The 26,683-nt window shown below is 39.0% G+C and overlaps 1 protein-coding gene across 4 annotated transcripts in view; it reads right to left on the bottom strand.

Moving 5' to 3' along the window:
* Positions 1 to 26,683, bottom strand: part of CLCN3 (chloride voltage-gated channel 3) — a 74,201-nt gene that overhangs the window by 32,773 nt on the left and 14,745 nt on the right. For 2 of the 4 annotated variants that reach the window (XM_074905757.1, XM_074905759.1), the window contains exon 2: positions 25,762 to 25,937. In XM_074905757.1, coding sequence (XP_074761858.1) covers positions 25,762 to 25,921 — 160 coding nt within the window. In that variant the 5' untranslated portion in view covers positions 25,922 to 25,937. Of the gene's footprint in view, positions 1 to 9,968; positions 10,172 to 25,761; positions 25,938 to 26,683 lie in introns of those variants that run through there. The other 2 variants (XM_074905758.1, XM_074905760.1) reach the window with 1 other exon arrangement.

The following is a 26,683-nucleotide window of genomic DNA, read 5'->3' as shown; positions in this document are numbered from 1 at the left end:
CCTATAGAGCTCTGCCCATGAAGGGGACAACTGTAAAAATCTAATGATCTCTAAGACATATGTCTGACAACAGTGGAAGAGGACATACTCCAGTGAGTACTATGATTTTTGCAGCATATAGCTGTTCTAAAGGCAAATTTAGAGAAATATACCTTTATCAATACTCAGCAATTTTCCAAACTTCTGCTTCCCTTTCTTCTCTTCCTTCTCTAGCATTTCATGCAGTAAGATGCTCCTTCCAGCTATGATTATAATGATTCTCACCAACACAAACATGTGCAAATTTTCATCATTTATTGCTAGTTTCATCACAGCATTATTAAATTTATTTTCAACTCAATAGATTTTGTTAAAACCCTTACCCTAATATAGACCTTTCATTACAACATTCTAACCTCCAAGCAGGAACTTACCTGATCCCCTGATCAACTGTAGCATTTAGCAAATGCAGCCTTCTGGACATTCCCAATGTTCAGAATGTATTTCCCCTTCTTTCCTCCCCCTTTTCCACAGTCCTCAAGTTTCAAGACTCTCAGGATACAAGTCAATGCAAGTGCTTTTCATCAAAATCCAAGCAGCCTTAGTCTTAAACATCCAAACGAGCACTTAGCAAACAAGATATACAGGTACAGCCTCTAGCTATAAGAGAACACCTCCATTTGCCCTATGTACACCCTGAGCCATTCTGCAGCTGTAAAGAAAGTAAAGCCTGCTTTTTGTTATGTATGAGTTTGCTTAAGGCTTTATTAGACAGGGAAGCAGATGGTAAAAGTGACAGGCAGAACTTTTATTATTACTGTTATTCCAAACTAGCCCACCTTACTACAGGGAGGCAAATAGTAATATACTGATCCTCTCAGAGGCTCAATACAACTCACAGGAATCCTTACAAAGCAAATTCAACACAATCCTTCCATACTCTGCAAAACTAAGGTAGCCAGCATTCCTTTATTAGCACACTCTTCTCCAATAGCATCTTTAACAGTCCCATATTCTCAACACATAACTAGCAAGTTTCTGCAATCACAGACTGCAAGCTTGCAGACAGCAAGATTCTAGACAGTAAAAGCATCATAATCTCTTCTCAGCAATCAGCTCAGGTAGTGCTGAAGAACTGCTTCAAGAGGACTTGGTAAAAAAAAACCAAAACAAAACACAAAAAAAACCCACAAACCAAAAACCTAATAAAGAATATTGCATCATGTTGAAAGCAAAAAACCTGTAATAAGCATTAAGGTTAACAGCCAAACACTGTACTTTGGGACACCTGACTAGCATGAAGTACAGCAAAACCAACAACAACAAAACGCTGGAGGGACAAAACTGGAATAAGATAAGTAGATTCCAACACCATAAAAAAACCCCTCCCATCTCTGAATAAATGGGGGTTTTGTTTGTTTGGGTTTTTTAAATGAGAATGAAAAAAATACAATCCAAAATCACTTGAGAGGACACTATGCCTGACAGAAGAAGCAGTCCTTACCATACTGCTCTTGTCATCTCCCTCTGAACATGAAGTTACACTGAATGGCTGTTGGCTCCCAACACTGATCCAACCTCCTGCTTTGCTTAGCTAGTCCTGCCTGACATAAAGCAGGAGCAAAGAAATTACAGAACTAATATTTTGCTACACTTACTCAAGTTCTTTTATACATTACAGAATCCTCCTTGCCTTGTCTCCCCTGAGGCAAGGAATATCTCTTTTCATATTGTATATATGTGCCTCATGCAAGTATTTTTCAATCTTGATTCATGTTGGAACTATGTTAAACATGACAAAAAGTTGACTTATTACAACTAAGCAACTAAGCACTATGTAGCTGTTTGCTCACACTCTTCCCTGCTCCCAGTGGGATGAGGGAGAAGAATTGGGAAAAAGAAGTAAAACTCATGGGTCAAGATAAGAACAGTTTAATAACTAAAATATTATCATAACAATGATAATAATAAAATATAATAATAATAGTAATGAAAGGGAACATAATTAAAAAGAGAAAGAGAAATAAAACCCAAGAAAAGACAAGTGATGCACAACGCAGTTGCTCACCACCTGCTGACCGATGCCCGAGCCGTGACCCACCCCTCCCGACCAGCTCCCCCCAGTTCACATACTGGGCATGACATCCTATGGTATGGAATAGCCCTTTGGCTTATTTGGGTCACCTGTCCTGGCCATGCTCCCTCCCAGCTTCTTGTGCACCTGCTCGCTGGCAGAGCATGGGAAACTGAAAAATCCTTGACTTCCTATAAGCACCACTCAGCAACAACTAAAACATTGGTGTGTTATCAAAACTATTCTCATACTAAATCCAAAACACAGCACTGTACCAGCTACGAGGGAGAAAATTAACTATCCTAGCTATAACCAGGCCAGTACAGTTCAAAAATTTTCACAAGAAAACATTTTAAAACACTAACAAGTCAAAACGTGAGTTATCGAGATTCATACACTGTTGTTTTTTTCACTTGAATGATCTCTCAGAACAAGTGCCCAGTGAAGGAACCCAATAGATCACAGAGATCTTTGGGGTGCTGCTATCCTTCCCTGGTATGAAGAAATAAAGAACCTGTGGACCTGGGTTCTCATTTCTTCTTGGTGTTCTCTCTTCCTCGGAAGCAGTGGGTTCCAGTTTCCACACTCTACGATTTAAAAACCGCACTGAAAGTACACTTAAAGCACCAAGAGTTAAAGAAATAAAGGAGCTAGCACTTCACAGTTATCTAAATACATTTTCACACAAGAAAGGGGTTTTTGCAACATACTTGATGCTCCCAATTCCCGCATAACTGTTCACCAATCCTTCCTGAGTCTTTCCTTGTGTGCAGTGTTCCTTCTTTTCTCATAAAAATCATGAGAAGCATCAAGATTTAAGACAAATGCTGCATCCTGGGTAATCAAACAGTGCATGATACATTCTTATGTGGTTCTCCACCACGTGATGATCTGAACAATTACCCAAATATCACCTAGAGAACAAATCCACACAGCTACAGTCTCCATAGAGAACAAGGTACAGAACTGAGACATGAATAGGCTCAAGAGGGTGGCTAGCAGAGTTAAGAAGGGACTGTAATTTTATTATAAAGACCCCTTCTATATGCTGTACATCTTCTGAACGCACATCACAAAACAGACCGTTTTATCTCAAACTGAGCATGTATCGGCTTCATATTATGAAATGAGACATATCTCTCAGGACATAACTACACAGTAAGGCTGAGCTGATTGAACAGACTGCTGCCACCCAAATAAGAGTTCTTATGCCCCTATTTCTCCCTTGCTATTCTTGGTCACGCCCTCCCACTCTCACCCTTGGATCAGCTCTGTCACCCTTGGATCTGACTGTACAGTAAACCAAGCAAACACGCTAATCCAACTAAGCAAACAAAAGTAGCAAAAAAAATTTCTGCCTTTACGCATAATTGGAATTAAGCTTCTGTGCTGTCAGACAAGAAACAGAGCCAGTGCAAGAGCAAGAAATGAGAGAAGAGATGGGAAATGACAAGCAAGTTCACCCCCTTCCACGGCAACAAACTGTCAGACTAGTTATATGAAATATATAAATGCACCCTTGGGGTCTTGTTAAGATTTTAATTATGGCTTTCTGCTGGAAAAAAATCAAAACTTCTATATAAATATTAATATCCAGACACTACGCAGTAATATCCATTTCACGGAGCTCAAAACTCCCAAAGGTGGCTATGTTTAGAAACATTTCAGAGTTGTGAACACAACAACAGATAAACAATGTCAACATTGGAGTCAATGGCAGAGCAATAATAGGACCCAATTTCTCAAAGGTATTTCTCTACAAGCTACATAGTTGCTAACTTACAGCAAGAATACACTAGTTTGCTGCTGCTCACACATCCCTTTTTCCAGACTCTGTACCACTACAAGTATTCCCCTCAGCAGCCATCCTTCTGGCTGACAGCAGTGCAACGTGTTTCATTTGTGCTATTCTGAGCAGCGTGAAAGGAAGGGAAAAAAAAAAAAATGTAGCCTCTGTGAGTGAAAATGAAGCTAAGTAGTTTACACCAAAGACAGGAATAAGCTCTCCCTGTCACGATCATCCAAACCTGCTGAGTGTTAAAATCAGTAGGGGCTGTAGCTTTCTGGAGGCCAGATACTAATCCAAGGCTTTGCTTCACCCGTGTGTCCTTGGGTATTAGGCGGCAAGGGGAATGGAGGCAGTGAAGCACCCTGAAAGCAACGCACACCGTAAGGATCAATTACACTTGTAAGAAAGAGGATTTGCACGCACAAGATATGTGTTGGTGCCTCAGCTTCTTCCTGTCTCCATATTCAGACCTCAAAATATGAGGCTTTTAATTTAAAAAAAAAAAGAAAAAAAAAAAAGAAACAGTTCTCGGTTTATTTATATTACTCAAGAAGAGTAATTAAGCACTATTGTCTTTTACTGGCTAGAAGTAATTTTTAAATTTCAGAATCAGAAGCACAGCATGCCAAGCCAGAGTGCTATCATTTGCTACTGTTGATGATTAATGATTTTGAAGTCTTTTGTAATCAAGCAACACATTTCCCTCTGTGTGTAACTACTAAGTTTCAGCCTGTCTCTTCAGTTGGCTCTTCTAAACTGCATCAAAGGCTTACAAGCACAAATTGGCCTCTGCATTACAATCAAAATGCATACAAAAATGACAAAACTGAACATGAACTGAAAAAAATAATCTGGAAACAAATCTGATAGGTGGGAAACAGGAAGACTCAAACAAGCTTTGAAAAACAGGAAAAAGTAGTAAAATGATTTAACAAAGTACTGAGTGATAATCCCCTCCTCTTCATTTTTTGACCAACAAAAAAAAATCTGGGTTTAAAAATAACCTTTAAAAAAGTTAGGAGTTAAATGAAAGTTCAATAGTAGCACCTCAGAGTTAAACCAAGACTTTTGAAGACTTGAATCCTCTGCAAATGCACAGGAATCTGACAAGGAGGCAAAGCAGAACAATAGTTCAATGTGTACACCATATTTTTTTTAAAAAAAGAACATAAACAGCTTCAGCTTTTTCCTTTAGGTGGAAGAAACACTTCTGTTTCTATGATGCAGCAGCAGAAAAAATTGCTTTATTATTACAGATTTATTTTCGTGTAGTCTTAAAGGCAGGAGACTATATTTATTTAGTTATGTCTATAATTAATAGGGACTTCAGATATGCAAGTGAAGAGTTATAGGGATGCCCACACTACTGAATTTACAACTTATATCTAAGATGAGCAGTGCAGGAAGGAGATGAGAAAAATAAAAGGTATAAAGATACATAAAGTTAGATAAGGCAAACATAACAGAAGGCAAGTAATCTATCATCTGACAATAGCCGGCAATAAGAGCCGGAACAACAGAAATTTAGATAATCAGATTTCTAAGCATTGCTGCTTCTGCATGTACGTAAGAGCTACTTACTTATATGTTGGTTTGGAGGGTAAAGACAGGATGCAACAAAAATAATAATTCTGCTAATATGATTATCCCAATTAGGCCATGTTCAGGCCTGAGGAGGGCATAATCTTGGTTTGTTCATTAGCTCTCCAATATCTCAGATAATGGTACATCTCAAAATGGTTTCCAAAATTTAGACATGCATGCCTAATAGAGAGCCCTGTAAGTCATACAGCACATGCAGATAACCTGTAACTACCTACAAAGAACTGTAGTTATGTCTTGCAGTATTTTCTGTTAATCACTGAAGTCAAACATGCTAAACATAATTGAAAATCCTTATCTGCTGCTGATACTATGAACCTTAAAACAAAGTGAAGCAGAAATTCAGTGCTGTAACCCTGTTGAGTTTCTCCAAGTAGTTTCTTTTCTCAAAGCACTCAATGTTAGACAACTATAAGCATCCTGATCACATTCTCTGTTGTGAATCTATCATTAGTCTAAAACTTAATTTTCTTACTCTTCCTCTGCTACCAATAAATTTCAGGGTCAAACTCTAGCTCTGAGCATGTGTACACAACTTTCACACGCATTTACTTCAAAGGCCACACCAGGAATTTCAGACTATTGGCTTTTGATTTATTATTAATTCTTAAATATAAGAGGCCCATAAGCAGAAATGCAGCCTAAAACACAAAAGTATAACTTTTACCACTTTGAAGATCTGAACTGGTTCGGTATGCATGTGACTCAAACTCCTCCTAGGACATTATTCAATATCCTCTGCCCCATAGCTTATAACAGGTAAAGCTGGGGGTGGCAGCGAGGTTGCTCTAATGTTATGGTTAATAGCACAGTCTAAGCAATAGGAGTTGCACCTACATGCAGTAGTGATTGATGCACAATAAATGAAACTGTGAGTTATTCTGTTTCTCAAAAAAAAAATCAGGTTTACTAGAACTAAGTCATCAGTAAATGTAGCATGCTCTTTATGTACATAATTTTCCCATCTCCTGACTACTGACTCAATCGCAGATTATTAGTGGAACAGAGTTTCACTAATTTTGCTTGAGGACTCCTAAAAACCTAAAACGTGCTTATGTATATGTAACAAAGAAAAGAGACTTAACCCTCATGCTTGCTGAAGCTCAAGTTTTGCTACTGGTAGCCTAGCCACTGTACATGTACTGCTATTGCTCAGATCTCATTTTAAAGAATGGTAAAATTAATGCTTGTTTAGGAAAAAAAGCGGGAGGGGGGGAGAGGGGGCAAAAATCAGAGTGTGAGCATGTCTGTGAATAGCTGGAAAACAAGCAAGATACTGATAATCTGGAACATTCAAAAGGGTCCAGCTAGCAAAAATGATGCAAAAATAAATCCAAAGGCAAAGAACTGAGCAACACCATTTATTTACACAACATATATTCCAGCATATGGCTTATTATGTAAAAAAAAAAAAAAAAAAATATTAAAAAGTATACATCAGTTACTTATGATATATATATAATCCTAAATCAGGACTTTAATACCTTTTTTGAGCAAATAAGTAGTACTTTTAACCCTTTTAGTTACCAGAGAAATGACTAGAAGTGAACTGTGTTCCTGCAGTTTATTTTCCGTTTATCAGGGAGGATAAGGACATCTGGAATGATAGATTTAGTACCACATAAAGAGAAGTCTCAGAAGCAAGTTAAAGGAACCTCTGATAAGTATTATTCAATAATATCTGTATTCTTTTCGAAGAGATTAACATTGATTACTCATCATTAAACACAATTAATAAATACATATCTTAAAATCTTTCTATTTGATGTTTCACAGCATATTTGCACTGAAGAAAAATAAAACATCTTCTTAATGCAAACCAACGGGTCAGGCTTTTAATAATAATGTATTATAATTCTTTGCATTTTATCTCACTGAACATGAGTAAAGGCCGTTAATTAAACCTCGAAGACCCTTAACGATTTAAACAGTCATTTCATCATTGCTGAGGTACAGCCACTTTGGGTGAGCCACTGCAGTCAATTAGCGCAACAAATGCTTTGATGTTACAAAGCAGTTTTGCTTGTCGTGAACATTACTCTGCAGGACAGAAGAGCTGTCAGTATGTGAATAAGGGAGAAAATTCCACTGGCTTTACAATTAAGCTTGTTTTCTCAAAATATCTTTATACATTTTCTCTTAGCTTGTTATTACAAAGCTCTGAAATCTACGTGAGAAGAAAAAAAATCTTGGTAGTATCCTCGTCTAGACTCTCAGATAATGAAGACATGCCAAGAATTTACTTTAAATTTCTGGTTTTGCTGTTAGCATTTTAAGCCTCATTTTGATAGCTAGATGACAATAACAGATAACTGTGGTATTGTAAATCAGGAGGAAATACCCACAAATTTTGATGAAATCTCTGGAACAAACTGGTCTGGAGACTCAATTTTTTTATGAGTCATAGGCATTTGACAAATTAAGATTTGCAAGCGATTATGGTAATACTGTATAGGGTTTGTTGTTGTTTTGGGTTTTTTTAAATCTAATCTCGTTAAAGAAAACCCAAGAAGCAGCGAAAACACTGGTTCTGAAATACAGTATTAGAATACAGAAAGTACAAGCCCTAACTGGATCCAACAAAACTGCAAAAAGTGACAAGTCGTCACTGGAAATTCTCTTGCTGCTCCTAGCAGTGTCACCACAATGGGAACACCTAGTTGAACCCTAGACTATTTTCATTACAGTGTTTGTAAACTGTATGTTTAATAGCAACACTCCAATGTGCCAGACACCATTCTGCACTGCAAATGTCTATTTTTACTGTGAAAATCAACTAAAACCTGGTGATTTCCAGGAGAAAACAGCTGAACACGTTTCAATGTCTAGCTATAATTTCCAGTGTTTGAAAGTATAATATTAGGGCTGTTCTGCAGTTTTCATCTTAACAGTCTACCTACAAATCTAAACTCACAGACTGAGGTTGGAAGAGACCTCTCACCTAGTCCACCCCCATGTTCAAGCAGGGCCACCTACAGCTGGTTGCCCAGGACCATGTCCAGACACCTTTCACGTATATCCAAGGAAGGAGATCTCACAATGTCTCTGGGCAACCTGTTCCAGTGCTCAGTCACCCCACAAAAAACCTGTTTCCTGATCTTCAAAGGGAACATTGTGTGTTTCAGTTTGTGCCCATTGCCTCTGGTCCTGTCACTGGGTACCACCGAAAAGAGCCTGGCTCTGTCTTCTTTCCCTTCAGGTATTTATACGCACTCCTAAGACGTCCAATTCACACCTTGCATATGTTCTAAGAAAATACCATCCTCAATTTCTCAGAAGTGATTCTAAAATCTGACTTAGAGAATTATCCAGCACCTGATACATAATAGTGATATGTGTAGAGAAAAAGTTTGTCTTAAAAGAAACCATATTGGAACTTGTTAATATTCTTAATGTATGCTGAAAATTTTAAGAATCATAAAAAGACAACAAATAACCCTTTATATAAACTACTAAAACACAGATAGATGATCATAAAAAGTGTGATCTAATTTATTTCTAGAAATAAGAAGGAAAGGTGAAACAATATATTAAGATGGAGAGAAAAAAAAATTAATATGTAAATCATATCTTTATTCTCAGCCTAACTCCTCTCTAATGTCATCACCAGCTGCCATAAATGTTGGTAACTTTCTAATTTTAGATTAACCGACCCAAACAAATCTAAAGAATTTACCACATTTACTATTTTTAAACACCAAAGCGTAGCCATCAAATCCAACCAAGAAAAAAAAAATATCCTCAGAATTTGAAGGCATAATTTTAATTTACTACAACTCCCTACCACAACTTCTCTCATTACAAAACTAAATGTTTACAGAACGTATTCTGCTTTTAAATTTGCAGCAAGAAGAAAAAGGCAAGCTCAAAAGAGGATTTCTTTTCCCCAAACATTGATAACACTGTTTTCTTTTTAAATCTGCTTCCTTGCAAGCAACAGTATGAAGAACCTACCACAAAGCTCCAGTTTCTTAAGCGCTCATCAATACTGGCTTAACTGACAAATTGTAACTGTATAGCTTTTCATTCGCATATCAAAGACGTCAACAAAGAGTCAAGTCTAAAAGCACGTACGGAAACTTCAAAGCCAGACACACACTGTTCCTATTCAAGTTAGTGAAAGGCATGGAAATAGCTTATTTAATAAACCTGCCAATTCGGTCATGGTCAGTCACAACCACAGTTTGGGGTTTTTCTGTGCACGAGATGGTTTTATCGATTTAAAGGAAAAAAAAAAAAAAAAAAAAAAAAAAGAGAGAGAGAGAAAGGAAAGACTGCCACATATCGAAGATGGAGTCACAAGGCGATGAGATGTGAAGCAGGACTAATCTGCCCACAGAGAAAACAATCACTGACAGCACGGGAAGCAGCCAGAACTGAATTCTCCTCCCACAAACGGCATCAGGCCGGCAAAACAAAGCGATGCGATAATTCGCGAGCCTTTACACCTCTGCTTCACACCCCAACGGCGGTCCCGCACACACAGGTACGCGAGCAAGTAACTCGTCCGTCCATTCGGCGTACCTCGTTTATGCAGCTCCCGGAGCGGAATGCCGTCGCCGCCCCCCCCATCGTAGGGCAGATACGGATCGGAGGAGACGTCCATGGGGGTGAGCGACCCGAAGCCCGTCTGCCGGCTCAGGAGGGCCGCGGCATTTCTCACGCCAGGGCGGCCGCGGGGGACGCTGCCATGTTTGACCAGGATCCGGCCTGCGCGCCGCCGCCGCCTCGGCGCAGGAGCGGGGCTCGGCCCCGCCGCTGATGTCAGCGCGGGGCGGGCGGCGGGCGCGGCCCCGCGGGGCGGCCCGGGCGCGGCCCCGCTACCTGCACCGCCCGCCCCGCGGGGGACGCTGCCGCCGGGCGCCACCGCCGCGCCTTTCGTCCCCGCCGGGAAACGGCGCCACGTCCTGAATCGCCGGCAGGGAGAAGAGGCGAGGGGGCCGCCCGCCACTCGCGGGAGAGGCGCTCCCCGCCGGGGCCGCGGCACACAGCCCCCGCCGGCCCCGGTGGCGGGGGGAGGCGTCCCGGGGGCACACGGACGAACCACGCAAGAAGCCCACTCGCACGCGTGAGGCTGCCAAAAAACTGCCAGCCTTTTCAACAAGTGAACGGTGGGGCTGCCGGCCCAGCTAAGAAGGCAAACCCGGGGGGGGGGGGATTAAAAAAAATACCTGCACTCATTTCGTTCACCTTTCTGGAGCCACGCCAGCAGAGACCACATAAACACAATCGCATTTCATTTGGAAGGGAAAATTCATGTATTACCGGGGGGGCGCGGCTGTCTCCCAGCAATTTTATTTACCCTTTTCAAACACGAAAAATAATTACCACCGATAAAGAACAATGTAAGGTACTAAAAGCCAAGAGCTCCGCTCCGCGGGGGTAGCTCATGCGGTTAACACTTTCACCTCCACCCCCCCAATGACGTTGTAGGAATTTCAACTCTACAGCACCGAATGTCAGATTTTAACATAGATAATCAAAACCATTAAAGGAATAATTTAATTATATATCTAACTAAAATGGCCTAGTGTCTCCCAGTTTCCTGCGATTATTATTCTGATATTACAACTGCGTAACATCCATATTCATACTGAAAAGCTTGGGGCAGGGTGGAGGGAAGCCAACATAGTAAACATAAGCCTATACTTACGCTTGCATTTCTCTACACATTGACAAAATGCTCCAAGAGTCTTAAAAGTCACAGACTCAAAATAGGCAACAACCCACACGAATGCTAACCAAGGCGTTCATGGGCTACATCATCAAACAGTGACTGTTACAGCTTTGGCAATACACAAGCACTTCAAATAACCAGGATCTAAAGACAGGAAATCTTAAACTGACTACATAGTTGCTTGCATTTGAAACAGATGTTATTATATATTGTATCCATATATTGCCTATCTTGGTAAAGGCAATCCCAAGCACAAATACAGGCTGGGTGATGAGCGGATTGAGAGCAGCCCTGCGGAGAAGGACTTGGGGGTGTTAGTGGATGGAAAACTGACTGTGAGCCAGCAATGTGCGCTCACAGCCCAGAACGCCAACTGTGTCCTGGGCTGCATCAAGAGAAGTGTGGGCAGGAGGTCGAGGGAGGGGATTCTGCCCCTCTACTCCATTCTCATGAGACCCCACCTGCAGTGCTGTGTCCAGCTCTGGGGCTCCCAATATAAGAATGACATAGATGAAGATGATCAGGGGGCTGGAGCACCTCCCCTGTGAGGACAGGCTGAGAGAGTTGGGGTTGTTCAGCCTGGAGAAGAGAAGGCTCTGAGGAGACCTTATTGCAGCTTTTCAATACTTAAAGAAGGCTTATAGGAAAGATGGGGAAGGACTCTTTTATCAGGGAGTGTAGTGATAGGATGAGGGGTAACAGCTTTAAACTGAAAGAGGGTAAATTTACATTAGATATAAGGAAGAAATTCTTCACTGTGAGGGCAGTGAGCCACTGGAACAGGTTGCCCTGAGAAGCTGTGGCTGCCCCCTCTGTGGAAGTGTTCAAGGCCAGGTTGGACAGGGTTTAGAGCAACCTTGTCTAGTGGAAGGTGGTCCCTTCCAGCCCACAACATTCTGTGATTATGTTTACTGTGTGATCTTATACTGGTCCTTTCTTGCAATTACTGATAAGAAAACTATTTTACACGAGATTTCCATAGTCAGTTCAGTTGTGATGAAATACAGATATGCATATTGTTTTTCCTTTTCTTCCCCTCCAGCAGATGATATGAAAGTATTGTTCCCTGGACTATTTTCCTAATTTGTTTTTTTAAGTGTTCTGCTTCAGTAAAATGTGTCATACATTAACTACACTACCACTTCACAGAATCACAGAATCATCAAGGTTAGAAAATACCTTGAAGATCACCTAGTCCAACCATTAACCTCACACTGACAGTTCCCAACTACACCATATCCCTAAGCACTGTGTCAGCCCACCTCTTAAACACCTCCAGGGATGGGGACTCCACCACTGACCTGGGCAGCCCATTCCAACACCTAACAACCCCTTCTGCAAAGAAATGCTTCCTAATATCCAGTCTAAACCTTCCCTGGTGCAACTTGAGGCCATTACCTCTTGTCCTATCCCTTGTTCCTTGGTTAAAGAGGCTCATCCCCAGCTCTCTGCAACCTCCTCTCAGGTAGCTGTAGAGGGCGATGAGGTCTCCCCTCAGCCTCCTCTTCTCCAGACTAAACACCCCCAGTTCCCTCAGCCGCTCCTCCTACGACCTGTGCTCCAGACCCTGCACCAGCTCCGTTGCCCTTCTCTGGACACGCTCGAGTCATTCAATGTCCTTTTTGGAGTGAGGGGCCCAAAACTGAACACAGGAATCGAGGGGCGGCCTCACCAGTGCCGAGTACAGGGCTCAGATCCCTTCCCTGTCCCTGCTGGCCACGCTATTGCTGACACAAGCCAGGATGCCATTGGCCTTCTTGGCCACCTGGGCACACTGCTGGCTCCTGTTCAGCCGGCTGTCAATCAGCACCCCCAGGCCCCTCTCTGACTGGCAGCTCTCCAGCCACTCCTCCCCAAGCCTGTAGCGCTGCTGGGGGTTGTTGTGGCCCAAGGGCAGCCCCCGGCATTTGGCTTTAGTGAAACTCCTCCAGCTGGGCTCAGCCCATGGCTCCAGCCTGTCCAGGTCTCTCTGCAGAGCCTCCCTACCCTCGAGCAGATCAACACTCCCACCCAACTTGGGGTCATTTACAAATTTACTGAGGGTGCACTCGATTCAGTTTTCAGGGTCAACTCAATTTCAGACGCAGAGATTCATTTTTGTCAGACTATGCTCTCAAGAGCAGAAAATGGATATGCAAGTCATTAGACATACCGCTTCAGTATAACACTGTAATGCATCTTGTACATACGTGATGTATACACAAACACACAATTTACATAACTGAGGGGTCCCAGTAAAATTAGTCTATTCATACCCAGCTAAATTGAGAATACCGCATGCCTACAGCACCAAGGCTCACCTTCAGTTTCATTCACACAGGACACAAAGGAATTAATTTTATTATGTATTCTTTTTTACCTTTAAGTGTGAACTGTTAGTTCATTTATTATATTTCAATTATAGGAGACAACACTATCAATTCAACTCCATATTTTAGAGAATATGAAATAAAGCATATAAAGGACTTGTATTAACACAGTCTGGAAGGTCACTGCTAGTTTAAGCGTCTGATGTGGTTACCGAAGGCCTGGTATGTCTTAGAACTGATAATAAAATTTGGTCACAGCAAAGACATAGCTAACTTGTTTGCCTAAAGCACATGCAAAATTTCTACACAAGTCTAAAATTCAGTCCAAGCTGGAAAAGATGAAGGTTGTAACTAGTTGGAGGGCATATCTGATGAAGTTTAGATACAAGGAAAAGTAATGACAAGAAGTCTACAGTATAAAACAGATACAACTTCACTTTTGCTACATAAAATTTCAAGAGTTTACCTAATATTAAACTGTAACAGCTCATTCAAGGTCACCACTTATAGACTGGCTGCCAAACAGTCCTTTGTCTATTCTTAAAAAACAGAACAGTCATTTTCCCTTCTCAGTTACCAGCAGCTTGTGTCCTCATTGTCCTCACACCACTACCACTGTGTGTATTCCCTTTCCTACAACACCACAAAAGGTGAGGTTTTCTTAAGCAAGAGACACAGAAACAGTCTTTTTCTTAATATCTAAAAGTCTATACAATTTAATCTTTCCAAATTACCCTTTTTCTACCTGGTCTGAAATAGTGTCTGATTAACTGATAATTTTATATTCAAAAGAGTATGCCAGTTATTTCCATTGTGAAGTTCAGCAAATTCCAAAATTGTAGTTAGTGAAATGGTGTCTCTAGTTAACTAGGTATTTTGGGTACTATGGAGTACATAACATTATGAACACTTCTTGTAAGGCCTAAAGTTAGTGTTATGATAGCCTTATTTCCAATGACTGAGAACCCCTTAAAATGGTCAGTTTAGCCAGAACAGTTCATATGTAAACAGCAGGTCTGTACCACAGCTTACTTTCAAGGAGATTTCATCACAGTAATTATAGACTAAGGCCTCAATCCCAGAAATCCTCCATCCCACATCTGAGTGATCCCATTGTTCTCAACAGGCACATACTGTTGCTAATCATCACTCAGGACGTATCTGTCTTGGCAGAAAAGGGCTTTAAATCCTTTGTTCCAGAAATATCATCCTGTATACAGGTGACACACCTTTAAAGCATACCAAGAATTAAGAAAGATACCTTAATCCCCCCTCCACACCTTATCTTTTTCCCTTTTTTTTAGGGACAGAAGGAATACATTCAAGATAAAGTATCTGAAAATATAAGAACAAGTCAGAGGTTTAACAAATGACATACACCCAAGGGAAAGGTGTTTTGAGGTGACTGAACAAGGCCGGTGAAACAAAGGGGAGTATCACAGAGGTATGATGACCTGCTTACCCAAAGCTGGAGGGGAAAACTTAATTCTGAAGCACTATTTCACCATTTCATATTAAAAAGCAAGCTACATTTAAGGAAGACAGCCAAGCACCTTGTTACATATAAACCAAACGTGTTCTCTCAATTTCCTCAATTACTTGGTTTACTTTGGTAACAGACTATGTAATTTCATTGCAGCATTTAATGAAAATTAAAATCGTATCTTTTACGAAATTCCAAATATAAGACTGGGGATGCTGAACAATTTCATTAAAGTAACAAGAGATGCCAAAAGTGTTTCTGATAATTACAAATGTTAGTGCGACTGACGCAAAAGATTTTGGTGACTGACATTTTCTTTCCCATTATTATTCAAAACTAAAGCTTCTCCTTCAGCAGAACTGGAAGATAATGTTCTTTTAAAAAAATGCTACATAATAGAGCACTCCTCAAAGCAGCTACCATCTCCAACCATTCTGAAAAGAATTTAACTTGTATGCACCCTCAGCTGAAGGTTGGGCATGAAAGCATCCATTTACAAGAGGGTGCCAAAAGGATACACAAAATGTCTCAAAACTTACTGCATCCCATTCTTCTTTATTAATTTTCTTTCCAGCTTTATTCTCTTTCCTTTTTTTCTAATTTCTTCTTTCATTTACCCTTTTCTCAGTCAATGTGGCCAAATTAAGCCCAGGTCTAATCCCTCTACCAGCTTGACTTCTCATACTTAACTTGTCTCATTTTACTGATTTTTGCAGCCCCTTCAGTCTGACTTTGTTCATTCTGCATAAAATCATACAGCTTTCTTATCTGGGCCACACAGAGACAGCAGTGGGAACACTAAAAATGGTAAAAGAAGGACAAACACCCTTCTCACAGTTCCGGTACTCGGACATGGTCCAGAATGAACTAACTCAAAGATGCAATCACAGGAAAAAAAAAAAAAAAAGACAAAAAGAGGGAAGAAAAGTTCAGTTATATATAGCTTCAAATTAATACACAGGTAAAAAAAAAAAATAAATCTTAAATTACAGAATTCCAAACTTCATTAGTTCCTCAGAATTATATAGAACTATGTACTTGATCACAGTGGTGTTAGCAAAAGCCTTCCAGCTCTGTACCAGGTTATATACAGAAGATTCCATTAGGTTGTTTCCATTGCCACCTCACCAAAAGCCTCAGTAAGAGAGACAGAAAATGACAGGAAAAATTTTAGACCAAATATAATGTAAAAGTAGAAGAAAACAAATTTATAGCATATGCTGTTGAATAGTTCAAGGCAGATGGGGTTTAAACAAAGCTGGAGTCAAAAAACCCCAGAGGAATGCAGTTAGCAGTAATACACAACAAGATTTTTTTTCTATTTGCATTTTATTATACAGAAAAAAAAAAAAAAGCTTCTTAATCACAGTTTCTTTTTTCATAATCGTTTGTTTTCCACAAATTAGTTACTTAATTTTGCTCACAATCATGTCACCCAGCAGAGAACACTATCCCAGGATCTAGCCTGATAAGCTTGCTTCTACACTGGCCAATCACAAGTTCCTGAATTATGCTTCTACACTACTGTGTAACTTTCAGTGGTGCTTTTACTCACTGTCCGGACACAGAAGATGGTAACTAATGTCAAACCCAACCAGTAAACAGAATGCAGTAGAACAGGTCATATAGGTGCAAGCATGTTGTGTAATCAGTTCTGAGACTGACTTCCCCCAAGGTAGCTGAACCTTCACTGACGATCAGTGAAATAGGAGTAAAGGCTCCCCAGTGACAGGCGAAACTTTGGGGCAGAAGAAAGAAATAGACAGAAAAAAGCTGAAATAATGAAGTCACAATGCAACCTAAGACCAAAAATAAACCTGAAAAAAAGCAAGCATTTGGTCCCTAAAGACTACTTTGACATCTTCGCCCAAAACACCGGAGGCAAGACTACTCTCTTCAGTTTTCCTTTCGTTTCTTTCTGGGGTTGTCCATCACACTCTTCTTGATCTATAACCTAACAATGCTGGAAGAAAATCCTTGACATCAACAAACTACATATCGCTATCAGCTGTGAGAGGTGGGGTTTCTTCTCTTTGTTTTCTTTCTTTTCTCTCTTTTTTTTTTTTAAATTGGTCAGCTTTACACTGACATTAAAAATATCTTTTACAGTATTAATCACGGAAGGAGGACTTGGAAAAAAAAAAGCAGTCTATTTTCTGCAAACAGGTTGCTTTCTCTTATTCTCTAAGAGGCTATTAACTACTTGCTATCTTTTTTTCTGTTCTCTTTCTTTACAGGGTAGGCTTTTACTAAGAAATAAAGTGCTGCTGCATTTTCACCTTTGCATACATGTCCTTTCCTCACACTCCAATCTGCTAAAACTGTAATTATAACTCATCAACAAGAGGATTTGGCATCCTTATTAGGAAGTGATCCTGGCTTACTTAGCAGCTTTCCTAAAGTTTACTTATCCCTTTTCTAGGACTAGCCAAAATTCTCCTACCAAGATCATTCTGGTTTTTCCTCTTACATAAATGCATACAAGGAAACAGGTTTTATCTCCTAGATTGCCCTTATCCTGGTTTAGGTTTGTTTATTTTTGGGCACTGTTTCCGACTTACTGTTCAAAGTATGTGCTGGAGATAAAGTTACAGCACCGACATGTATTCCTTACTAGATATGCCATAAACATTAAGCTTACTTTCTGTCTTCAAGAACATTACATCTTCTCCATACATACATAAGCTGTGTGAATATGATGCCAACAACAATTCTGTATATTGTTAGTACTATACTACATCAGGCATATTTGAATTCCATGAAACTGAGCTCAGTACATAGTAGTTGTCAGAATAAGACTTGCTACTCTGGTTCTGATCACTCCCTTAAGGCACAGATATTAGAAAATGGGCTGAAAGGGGCACTGAAAAGTATCCAAAGCATGGGATAGCTGCAAGGTTCAACTAAGCAAACCATAAGTCCTTAACCTGGAAAAGAGATAACTGAGGAGGGAAAGAAATAAGTAGCAATGTAAATCAAATTTTCACCATCTGTTCTAATAAAAGAACTCCTAAGATAGTTCCTGATTTAGAAGATCAAGACCACTACAAATGACAATGGCAAGGACAACAGGACAACAAAACCTTTTTGTTAATGAGTATACACTGTATACAGGTATAGCAAAACATATGCTATAAACAGTTTGACCCCTCACCTGCTCAGTGATTTGCTGTAATTAAATCACTGCTCTGATACAGGGTTTTTTTGTGGGAAATTTGGATTTTAATCCACAATTCTTTCCTCTCTTTTCTAAGAAGTGGGAGATGAACTACCACTATTCACAGTCACAGCACCATGCTATAAGTTTTATCAGAGTATGTGTATTTGGCAAGACAATCAAGTCATCCTAGTTTCAGGTCACCTTGTCCTAATTTCATATCAAACTTTTTTGTATCAACAGCAGTTTCATTTCAGTAAGAATAATACCCCCTAAAAACCCTGTGTATCAGCAGATTTTTCACAGCTGCAACTATCAATGAAAAAAAAGAGCTTAAACCTTTAAGCTGTGCAAGGGTAGGTGGGCTGCCCAGGGAGGTGGTGGAGTCCCCATCCCTGGAGGTGTTTAAGAGTAGTCGACATAGCACTTCGGGATATGGTGTAGTTGGGAACAGTAAGTGCTAGGTTAATGGTTGGACTGGATGATCTTTAAGGTATTTTCCAACCTACATGATTCTGTGAGTGACAGGGAAGTCCATGTGTCAGTCTACGCTAATGCCTAGGCCAGTCTTAGCCTAGGCAACACTGTCAGTTATAGCTGTTCTCGGCAGTATTTGTATGTGGATCTAGGTTCAAAAGAAAGAAAAGAAGGTGGCTCTTTACATAAAACGTAGCTAAACTATTAGAGCTTGCCAAAGGATGGTGTGGGTGCCAAAGAATTGTTTCAAGAAAAAGGCAGTGAAAGAAAAACGCACTGATAAGGCCTAAAACTCTTTAAAACCACCACTCAGCTGAGAGAGGCCCCCAGCCATACTTAACGGCTGTAGAAGTACACAGATAACTATCAGTTATTCACCCTGTTCTTACCCTTCCTTAAGCACTGACTTTTGCCCCTGCCAGAGACAAGATGCTTAGCTAGGTGGATTTGTGGTTTGACACAGTACAGCTGCTCTTGTGTCTTCAGGGACATCATGATATCCTCTTCCAGAGTAACACTTCTGTTTAATCCAAGCAGATTTAAAGCTTTCACTTTGAAATGTATTTATTAGCTGGCAAACAAGAATATTCTCAATGGTAGAAAGCAAGAGTGTAGCCTGACATCAATTTGGTTAAAATTATATCTCCCTCCTTTGTCTGACTTGAGAGAACAAATCAAAGGTAAAATGAATAAACGAAAATTATTTAGTACCTAAAGACTTTACAGTCACATTAGACATAATTATTTTATTGTACACTTCAGACTCTTCTTTCTACATACCCACATATATGCCATCACATTTCCTCTGCTTTCATTCCTTCATTTTACACTATTCATACAGTATGTCTGGGAGAAGGACACACTTATAATAACACTACACCAGGCTGTCAAGTCAGTACTAACTACCTCAGCAGCATCTGTTAACAAAGTCAGTGTGCTTTAAGCACTTCAACAGAGCTGCAGAAGGAAACCAACAAGATTACATAATATCAGAAAAATGGAAAGAATGAATTACTAGTATTATGATTCATCTTATTCCAGAGTATCAGGCTGGTAATACATATGCTCGTGTGTTTTGGAAGATGATGAAAAATTTTGTAAATACAACTTTGGCGAGAAAGACGGATGAGACCATTCAAGGACTGCTGGTAGGGTTAAGTTCTAAAACCAACACAATTCTCATATCCTATAAACAAGTCTTCAAAGAACTGACCATGGCATTTTTGAGAAATTGAAATGGTCAATATTTGGTTTTAAGCATTTAAGACAACAAGAAATTAATTGGTTACTAAAACTCTACATACATACTGCCATCATTTCCGTCCCTCAGAAATTCTAATGCTACACCAATCCAATTGCAATCTGAAGGGCCAGTCTAACAAACACTGTAACACCATTACAGACTGTTCAACAAGTGAACTTTCATTCTTGACAATAACTATGTTTAAAAAAAACAACAGATAAGAGTTCAAAAAAAATTATCATGATAAATAGGTAAGATGCACAAGACATTTTAAACACCTTCAACTCACTCATCCAATAATGACATCCAATAACTAAGATAAGACATTTTTTCCCATTAAGAATCTTCCCATTTTTTAATTTTCTGGCAGGAATTCTGAAATACTTGAATGAAGAACTTTTTAACTGGCCCTGATATTCATGTAAACATAATGTGTAACAACTTGTTTTCAGATAGATGGACAAAATAAACTTCATACATTACTAATAAGAAATGAAAAAGTAAAAGAAAATATGGTTCTATATTGTCAGATATCCTGTGTTCAGCTGCATTAGTAACATGGAGCACAGGTAAAATGTCTAACTACCAATCAAGAGAAAAAAAAAAATTATACTCAGTTACTGACAATTTAACTATTCAAAATAAACTAGCTGTGCCTCATGCTGGCCCTTGTGATCAGACCATGTTACCTCATGCTTCCATTTGTATGGCATAATTTAAGAGCAAATATACTCCTTACTTAAGAAGAAAAATGGGCCCTTTAATGCAAATATGGCTAACTTGGAAAACAGGTTGTATGTAACTTAGGAAAGATATGCCAAACTGTCACAATGAGTGTTCACTCAAACCAGTTTTATACCACATTGCACAGAAAACACAAACAATGCCAATGGTGCAAAAGGACTCTGAAGACCCTTCTTCCTATCAGCTAGGGACAATAGGATGTATCTGTTAATGCAACTTCCATGCATTAAAAAAATGTAACAGGAACTTAAGGTCTTTATTCAGGAAATAAATTATTATATTCTTTTCTTTGCATTCTTTCTTTATAAACTGTGATAGCTAAACAGAAAAAAGCATACATGTGAAAGGACATGCATATGTTGTTGGAAAAGCTGTCTAGATCTTGCTTGAATAATTAACCTCCGATGTGGTATGAATTTCTTTATTGTATAAAACCACCTGTACTTGCTAAAAATTACATTCTGTTCCTCAAATAATGCTATTAGTTCACTACACTGTATTTTTAACATCAGTATTTAGGGTGCAGAAAATTATTTGTTTTGGTCTTTCACTTCAGGCGAAGGACTCCAGCTCATGGGTAAGGACAGTTTAGGAGAGCTGCAGCGTTTTACACCCTGACCTGTTGGCACATTTGTTTAGTGGTGCTGCTATCACTGCAAGGAGATTGTAGCGGCTGTAGCAGCAGCTTTTGATTTACCAGTTTACAGGTTGTCATATTAAGGTTAACTATTGCCAATTTTATGCTAACACCATATGCCAGACTGTAAACTGTCTCTGCACTGAAGTCACAATATAAGCAACTAAACTCCTTCAACTGAAGCAGGAATCACCATAGCTATCGAAAAGAACACCAAGCTCATTCAGTACTCAGACTCCTACATACAGATCAAAGTACCTTAAGATGTAAACACCAGTGAGGTAATTTGTTTGCAAACCATTTTTACTGCAAAAAAGGCTTAATCATCTGATTTCAGTCAGTGCCTTGAAGAATTTGCATTCTGACAACATTACAAAAATCTACCTGCTGAATTTGCCCTACACTTAAAGTGATGCAGTGACTATTATAAAAAAAACCTGATGCAGTCCTCTCTTACACCATATAGAGAGTCCTCAATTCTGAGTAAAATTATGGAGATCTCTCAGTTTTAAACTTGCTAATTGGCTAACTCTGAATCATAAAAGGAAGTCTGAACTTTTGAAAAGACTTGTTACACCCTTCAAGGCCAGCCAGTAGACAAGAACTGTGTCTCTCAGACTTTAGAAACAAGCAAGGTAAGCCGATGTTGAGAGAAAAAGAATGGATTAGACATTTCATCTTCTCATTCCTATTCCCCAGGTAAAATATTAATCTCATAATATTTCAATTCTGGAGATTTCATTTCTGTTTAGAAAGAATTCTTTTCTTCCTCTATTAAAGTGATGGAAAACAATGAACTAGCCTAGTGCAACAATTTTTGGAAGTTAAGTAGTATAAATTTCCTCCTTTAAAATTTAAACCAGTAAATATTACCTTATAGGACTTAATAATCAAGAAGCTGATAACTTCTCAATGGTAAGTATAACATGTTTGAAATTGACCCAGCAAGAAGCATAGCAAACATTCTAAAAATAAACCATAGGTAAGTCATAATGAAAATCATCTCCACAGATTGCATACATGAAGTACATTGCATGTACAAGCAGTGGTAAGACATCCTCCCTACAAAGAGACGCATATTTCTGTTATCAGTATAATGTCACCGCACTTCTCATTAGACAGCAGTTCAACAAGGAAAAGCACTAACATCAGTGCTACAAAGATAATAGCTTTGATAAGCAACAAAAGCAAGTTTTGACCAAAGCTGTCAGGCAGTATGCCTTCTAGGCAGGACTTTGCTCCAAACCTCCTCATGCATAGTGATTTAATTATTGTAGCACGTTAAAACACACTATGCTCAAAGAATTTACAATGTCATGATACCCACTTGTTCTCCATAATGCTGCCACCAAAAATCTGGTATTTATGCAAAGAAAACTGCTACTGGAGAACATAACAGGCATATATACTCTATATGAAATTACTATACATATATATTTATACATGTATTTAGTATATAATACTACACATTCACAATTTCTGTATTCTTCTCAGGTGACACAGTAAAGGACAGGTCACATACCCACTTTCAGATGGTGTTAAGAGAAATAAACTTGTTGTACAGCATTGTTTTTAAGGTAATGGTGAATCCCTCACATGGAATTACATTCAAATTACAAATCAGAGGTGACACTAAAAAGGCAAATCTCTATCAACTAAGTATTAAAGAAACCTAAAAGTCTAGGTGATAAGAATTTCTGAAGACTGGTTCCAGTTAATATTCACTTGTTTAGTCCCATATAGTATCAAGAAATTTCCCATATAAGTAGTATATATCATTAGTATTCTTTCCCAATATCGCCCAATTTCCACACACTTTCAACAGAAGGCATATTCACCATTGAATAACAGCCTCAATAGCTTTGTAAGCCTCAGTTAAGTACTCTGAGTGGTAACGTGAATGGCAGTACTGTGCAGGCTTGACAGAATTGCTGCCCTGACAGCCAAGGGACTTATCAAGCCTACTGAAATAAGCAGACTTCTTCCGTTAACTTATTGCCCTTTGAATGATGTGGAAAGACTATAATTACTTAAAAAGCTAAAAATACGGAATTTCTGATCTACATAATATATGTGCATTTTATGGTTCAATTTTCATTAGCCAAAAAAGAAAAAATGATTATTTCTTAATCCTTCATTTTCTCCTCATTGCATGGTCTTGATTTTTAAAAATCTGTAATTCTATAGTTTATTACATAAACTACAGAATTATGATTAACACTCTACTGCCCATGGCAGCTTGCGCAGATTGGGTAAATTCATGTCTGTGCTCCTTTGTACTCCAAGCTTACACTCTGCAGCTACACAGATTTCAATTTAACTACATTATTTCCACAATCATTTTAAGTACAGATACATTATTGCTATTTTCTTCATGTTGCTAAGAAACCAGGCTCATACATTCTTCCAGTCCTACAGACTTAAACCACAAACCATATGTTTCAACAGGGCTCCTGCTTTTGGCAGGGTTCACCAGCTAAAGCACAGAGCCAGACCTGATGTCCCTGCATTCACATCATGATCTGGAGGGCCCACAGTGCTGAGAAGCATGGGATCTTCCAGTTAATGGGGGGTGGTCCTGCCCCTCCTCAGGAGCTGGGACAGATTCTGTATGGTGAACTCATCTGTACTTAGACTCAACAGAACAGAAAGACGTTAATAAAGAGACGATTAAAAGGTAAGAGTATTTAAATAGTAATAAAAACAAACAAACCAACCAACAGTTGATGCCAGGTGAATAACAGAAGACTACAAAAATGGCACATGCAGTCCAGCAAGAAAGCACTTGTTTGGTCTTGTCAATGAGATTTGCTGAATTAAAAACACACAAGAAAAACCACCTTACACATTTAGGGCCTAAGGAATGAGAAACACAGATGTTCACCTCTGGCATGTAAGTTTATTGAAAACTTTCTTTTGAAATATGTTTGTAGCACCTTGAAAAAAAAACATTTACACCAGATTCTGATCTATTGCTAAGATATTTACTATGATTTACTGTACAAGAAAATATTTTCCACGTAGAAAAAACACATAAACCAATGCTCACTTAGGGCTTATTACTATTGCTGCCTCTCACCAAGCGACCAGAATTAGGGCAAGCAGACACATCATAAGCAAAAAATTCAAACCCTGGAAAGAAAATACATTAATAGTAATGTTCTAATGCACACTCTAATAATGCAGCTTACAATGAGATAGGGGCTGCTGGCATGTGCAGCAATTAGCATTGCTTTTGACAGTGCAAACAAAACAACCACCTCACCTGTTTGGACTCAGTTTACAGATCTAATTTCACAAGTTAGGGGCAGAAGAGCGGTTCTGAAACTATTTTACTGCAAACTTATTTCTCCTTCAAGCTTAAAGTGATGGAGAGGCTTTATATAAACAATAACCAGAGTAGCTTCAGACTTTCAGTACAGGTTGTAAATATTATGTTAGACAAGCTTTATTAAAAGTGCCAGATATTCAGAACAGAATATTACACACGGAAGCCAATTATTCACTTAATTTCCTAACCATTAAGTGCTTGACTTCATCATGCTGGTGTTCTCTAAGTAATTTAGCAGAAGGAATTTTTATGTAGATTGAAGGTGTCCTGGCTCTTGATACCTGTATTGGTCATGCAAGATAATATAACTGCACATTCAAGACATATCAAAGTAGATAGAAAGAATACAGATGTGAGAAGGAAGCTTATAATGATATGACACAACTATCTAGTATAATGCCAACATCCAATTGCCAAGTGTGGCAGAGGGAAAACGTATGAAGATAAAGACTCTGCAGGGAAGAAAGACAACTGAACGGTAATGGGGGAGGAAAGTGTGACAAAAAAAGAAAACTCAAGAGGCTGACTTTGATTTTAAACAGAGTAAGAGGAAGTGACAAGAGTATACGTTTAACCAAGTTTAAAATCTTAAACAGAAACTTTCTTTCCCTCTGTTCTCCTCTTTGACCACTGCTAAGAGAACATTAACACTTTTGCTCCATTAACTGCTTTGTTTAGAAAAAAAAAAGAGCTTCCCTGTTCATTTTTCTTTGTATTACTACAGTGCTTACAGTAGAAAGTTTTCTTTGCAACTTTGACCTAGTCAAAAGTTCAACTTATTCTGTTGCTTCTAATACCACCTCTACTTACAAGGTTTTTGCCTCTGTCTTACACATCTGAAACTGAATCAAGCAGAAACAGGTTTATCTTTAAAAGTAACAATTACAAGACTGTTAATTTCTGCCCCAAAGAAATACTGAAGACAGTGAGACTTTCAAAATCCTTCTGCAGTGAAGAAAGACCAAGTAGCTGCAGAATAGCCATCCTTCTAAGTAACAGGAAGTTTTGTCATTTGTCAGCAGTAACTTAGTATCTACCTCATATCAGAAGTCATTCCATGCAATGTAACTGTTAGGCAAGCACACAGAAAAATGTCCACTTTCAGGTTTAAACCATCCCTCTGAAGGACAGATTAGCTAAAGAGAAACACTGATTAGTTATGAAAGTTTTGGTTCCGTTTAAAAAAACAAAACAAAAATTGCTGAACCACAAACATACAACCCAGAAGAATTTTTAAACCGAAATTAACATTAACTTACCAATCGACGCATCACCATCCAAGAGGTTGTCATCTTCAGAGGTCTGAAAGTCCATAATTACACCTGCTCCATCTAAAAGCTCCTCATCGCTGCTTGCACTAGTTATGCTGTTGTAACTGTTTCGATAGTAGCCTCTATGAAACAGCTGCTCAGACTCCATTTAGCTGTTTTACAACCTGTATAAAGAAAATGAGTTATTTTCTATTTGAACAAGACTGAGAAGCTTATATCAAATAAAACAACGTAAGTGTATTTCACACTTTGGGGAAAAATATGAAGGTCACAATACTGTAAGTTACAGAAACATAGCAGTAATACAGAACATTTTATATATAGAACATTTTACACAGATCTGCAGTGATTTTTAATGGGATGATGCTTCCTTACCCCCTTCTTCGGGCTCTCCTTGCTTTAATGCTATCACCATGAAAGTATTTCACTTTCAGTATAGGTGTTGGAACACGCATACCCCATGTGTACAAATGTGCACTGTACCAAGAAATTGGTACAAAATCCAGCCAATATTAAGGTTAAAAAATTAAGTTTCTTTAGTTGTGGTACCTTGTACTGTGTCTGTTTGGACCACAACAGACGGCAGGCTAAAGTTATAGTCCCCTGAACACAACTATTCACATTTTTTTTTCACAGATGAGTGAAAATATAAAAAAGTGGAAAACAGTTCAAAATCTTCATGTCCCCATAAAACTTTCAAAACCCTTGCCTATATGCTTTTTGTTTGGTTGTTATTTTGTTTTTAAACACAGTAAGATGCCAGCATGTGGCAGGTGCACCCACCCAATGGAAGCCGAGCTTCTTGGCTGCTGAGGTGTAGCAGCTCCTGACTGCCTTTGTTCTTGGGGCTTCATGGCCATTGGGGCCTTTGGCCAACGGGAGCTGCTACTGACCACAGATCAGATTGGGC

This window comes from Athene noctua, chromosome 4, assembly GCF_965140245.1.
Source record: "Athene noctua chromosome 4, bAthNoc1.hap1.1, whole genome shotgun sequence".
In the NCBI taxonomy this organism is placed as follows: Eukaryota; Metazoa; Chordata; class Aves; order Strigiformes; family Strigidae; genus Athene; species Athene noctua.
The sequence above is the reverse complement of the archived record's forward strand: the minus strand, read 5'-3'. Positions and strand labels throughout refer to the sequence as shown.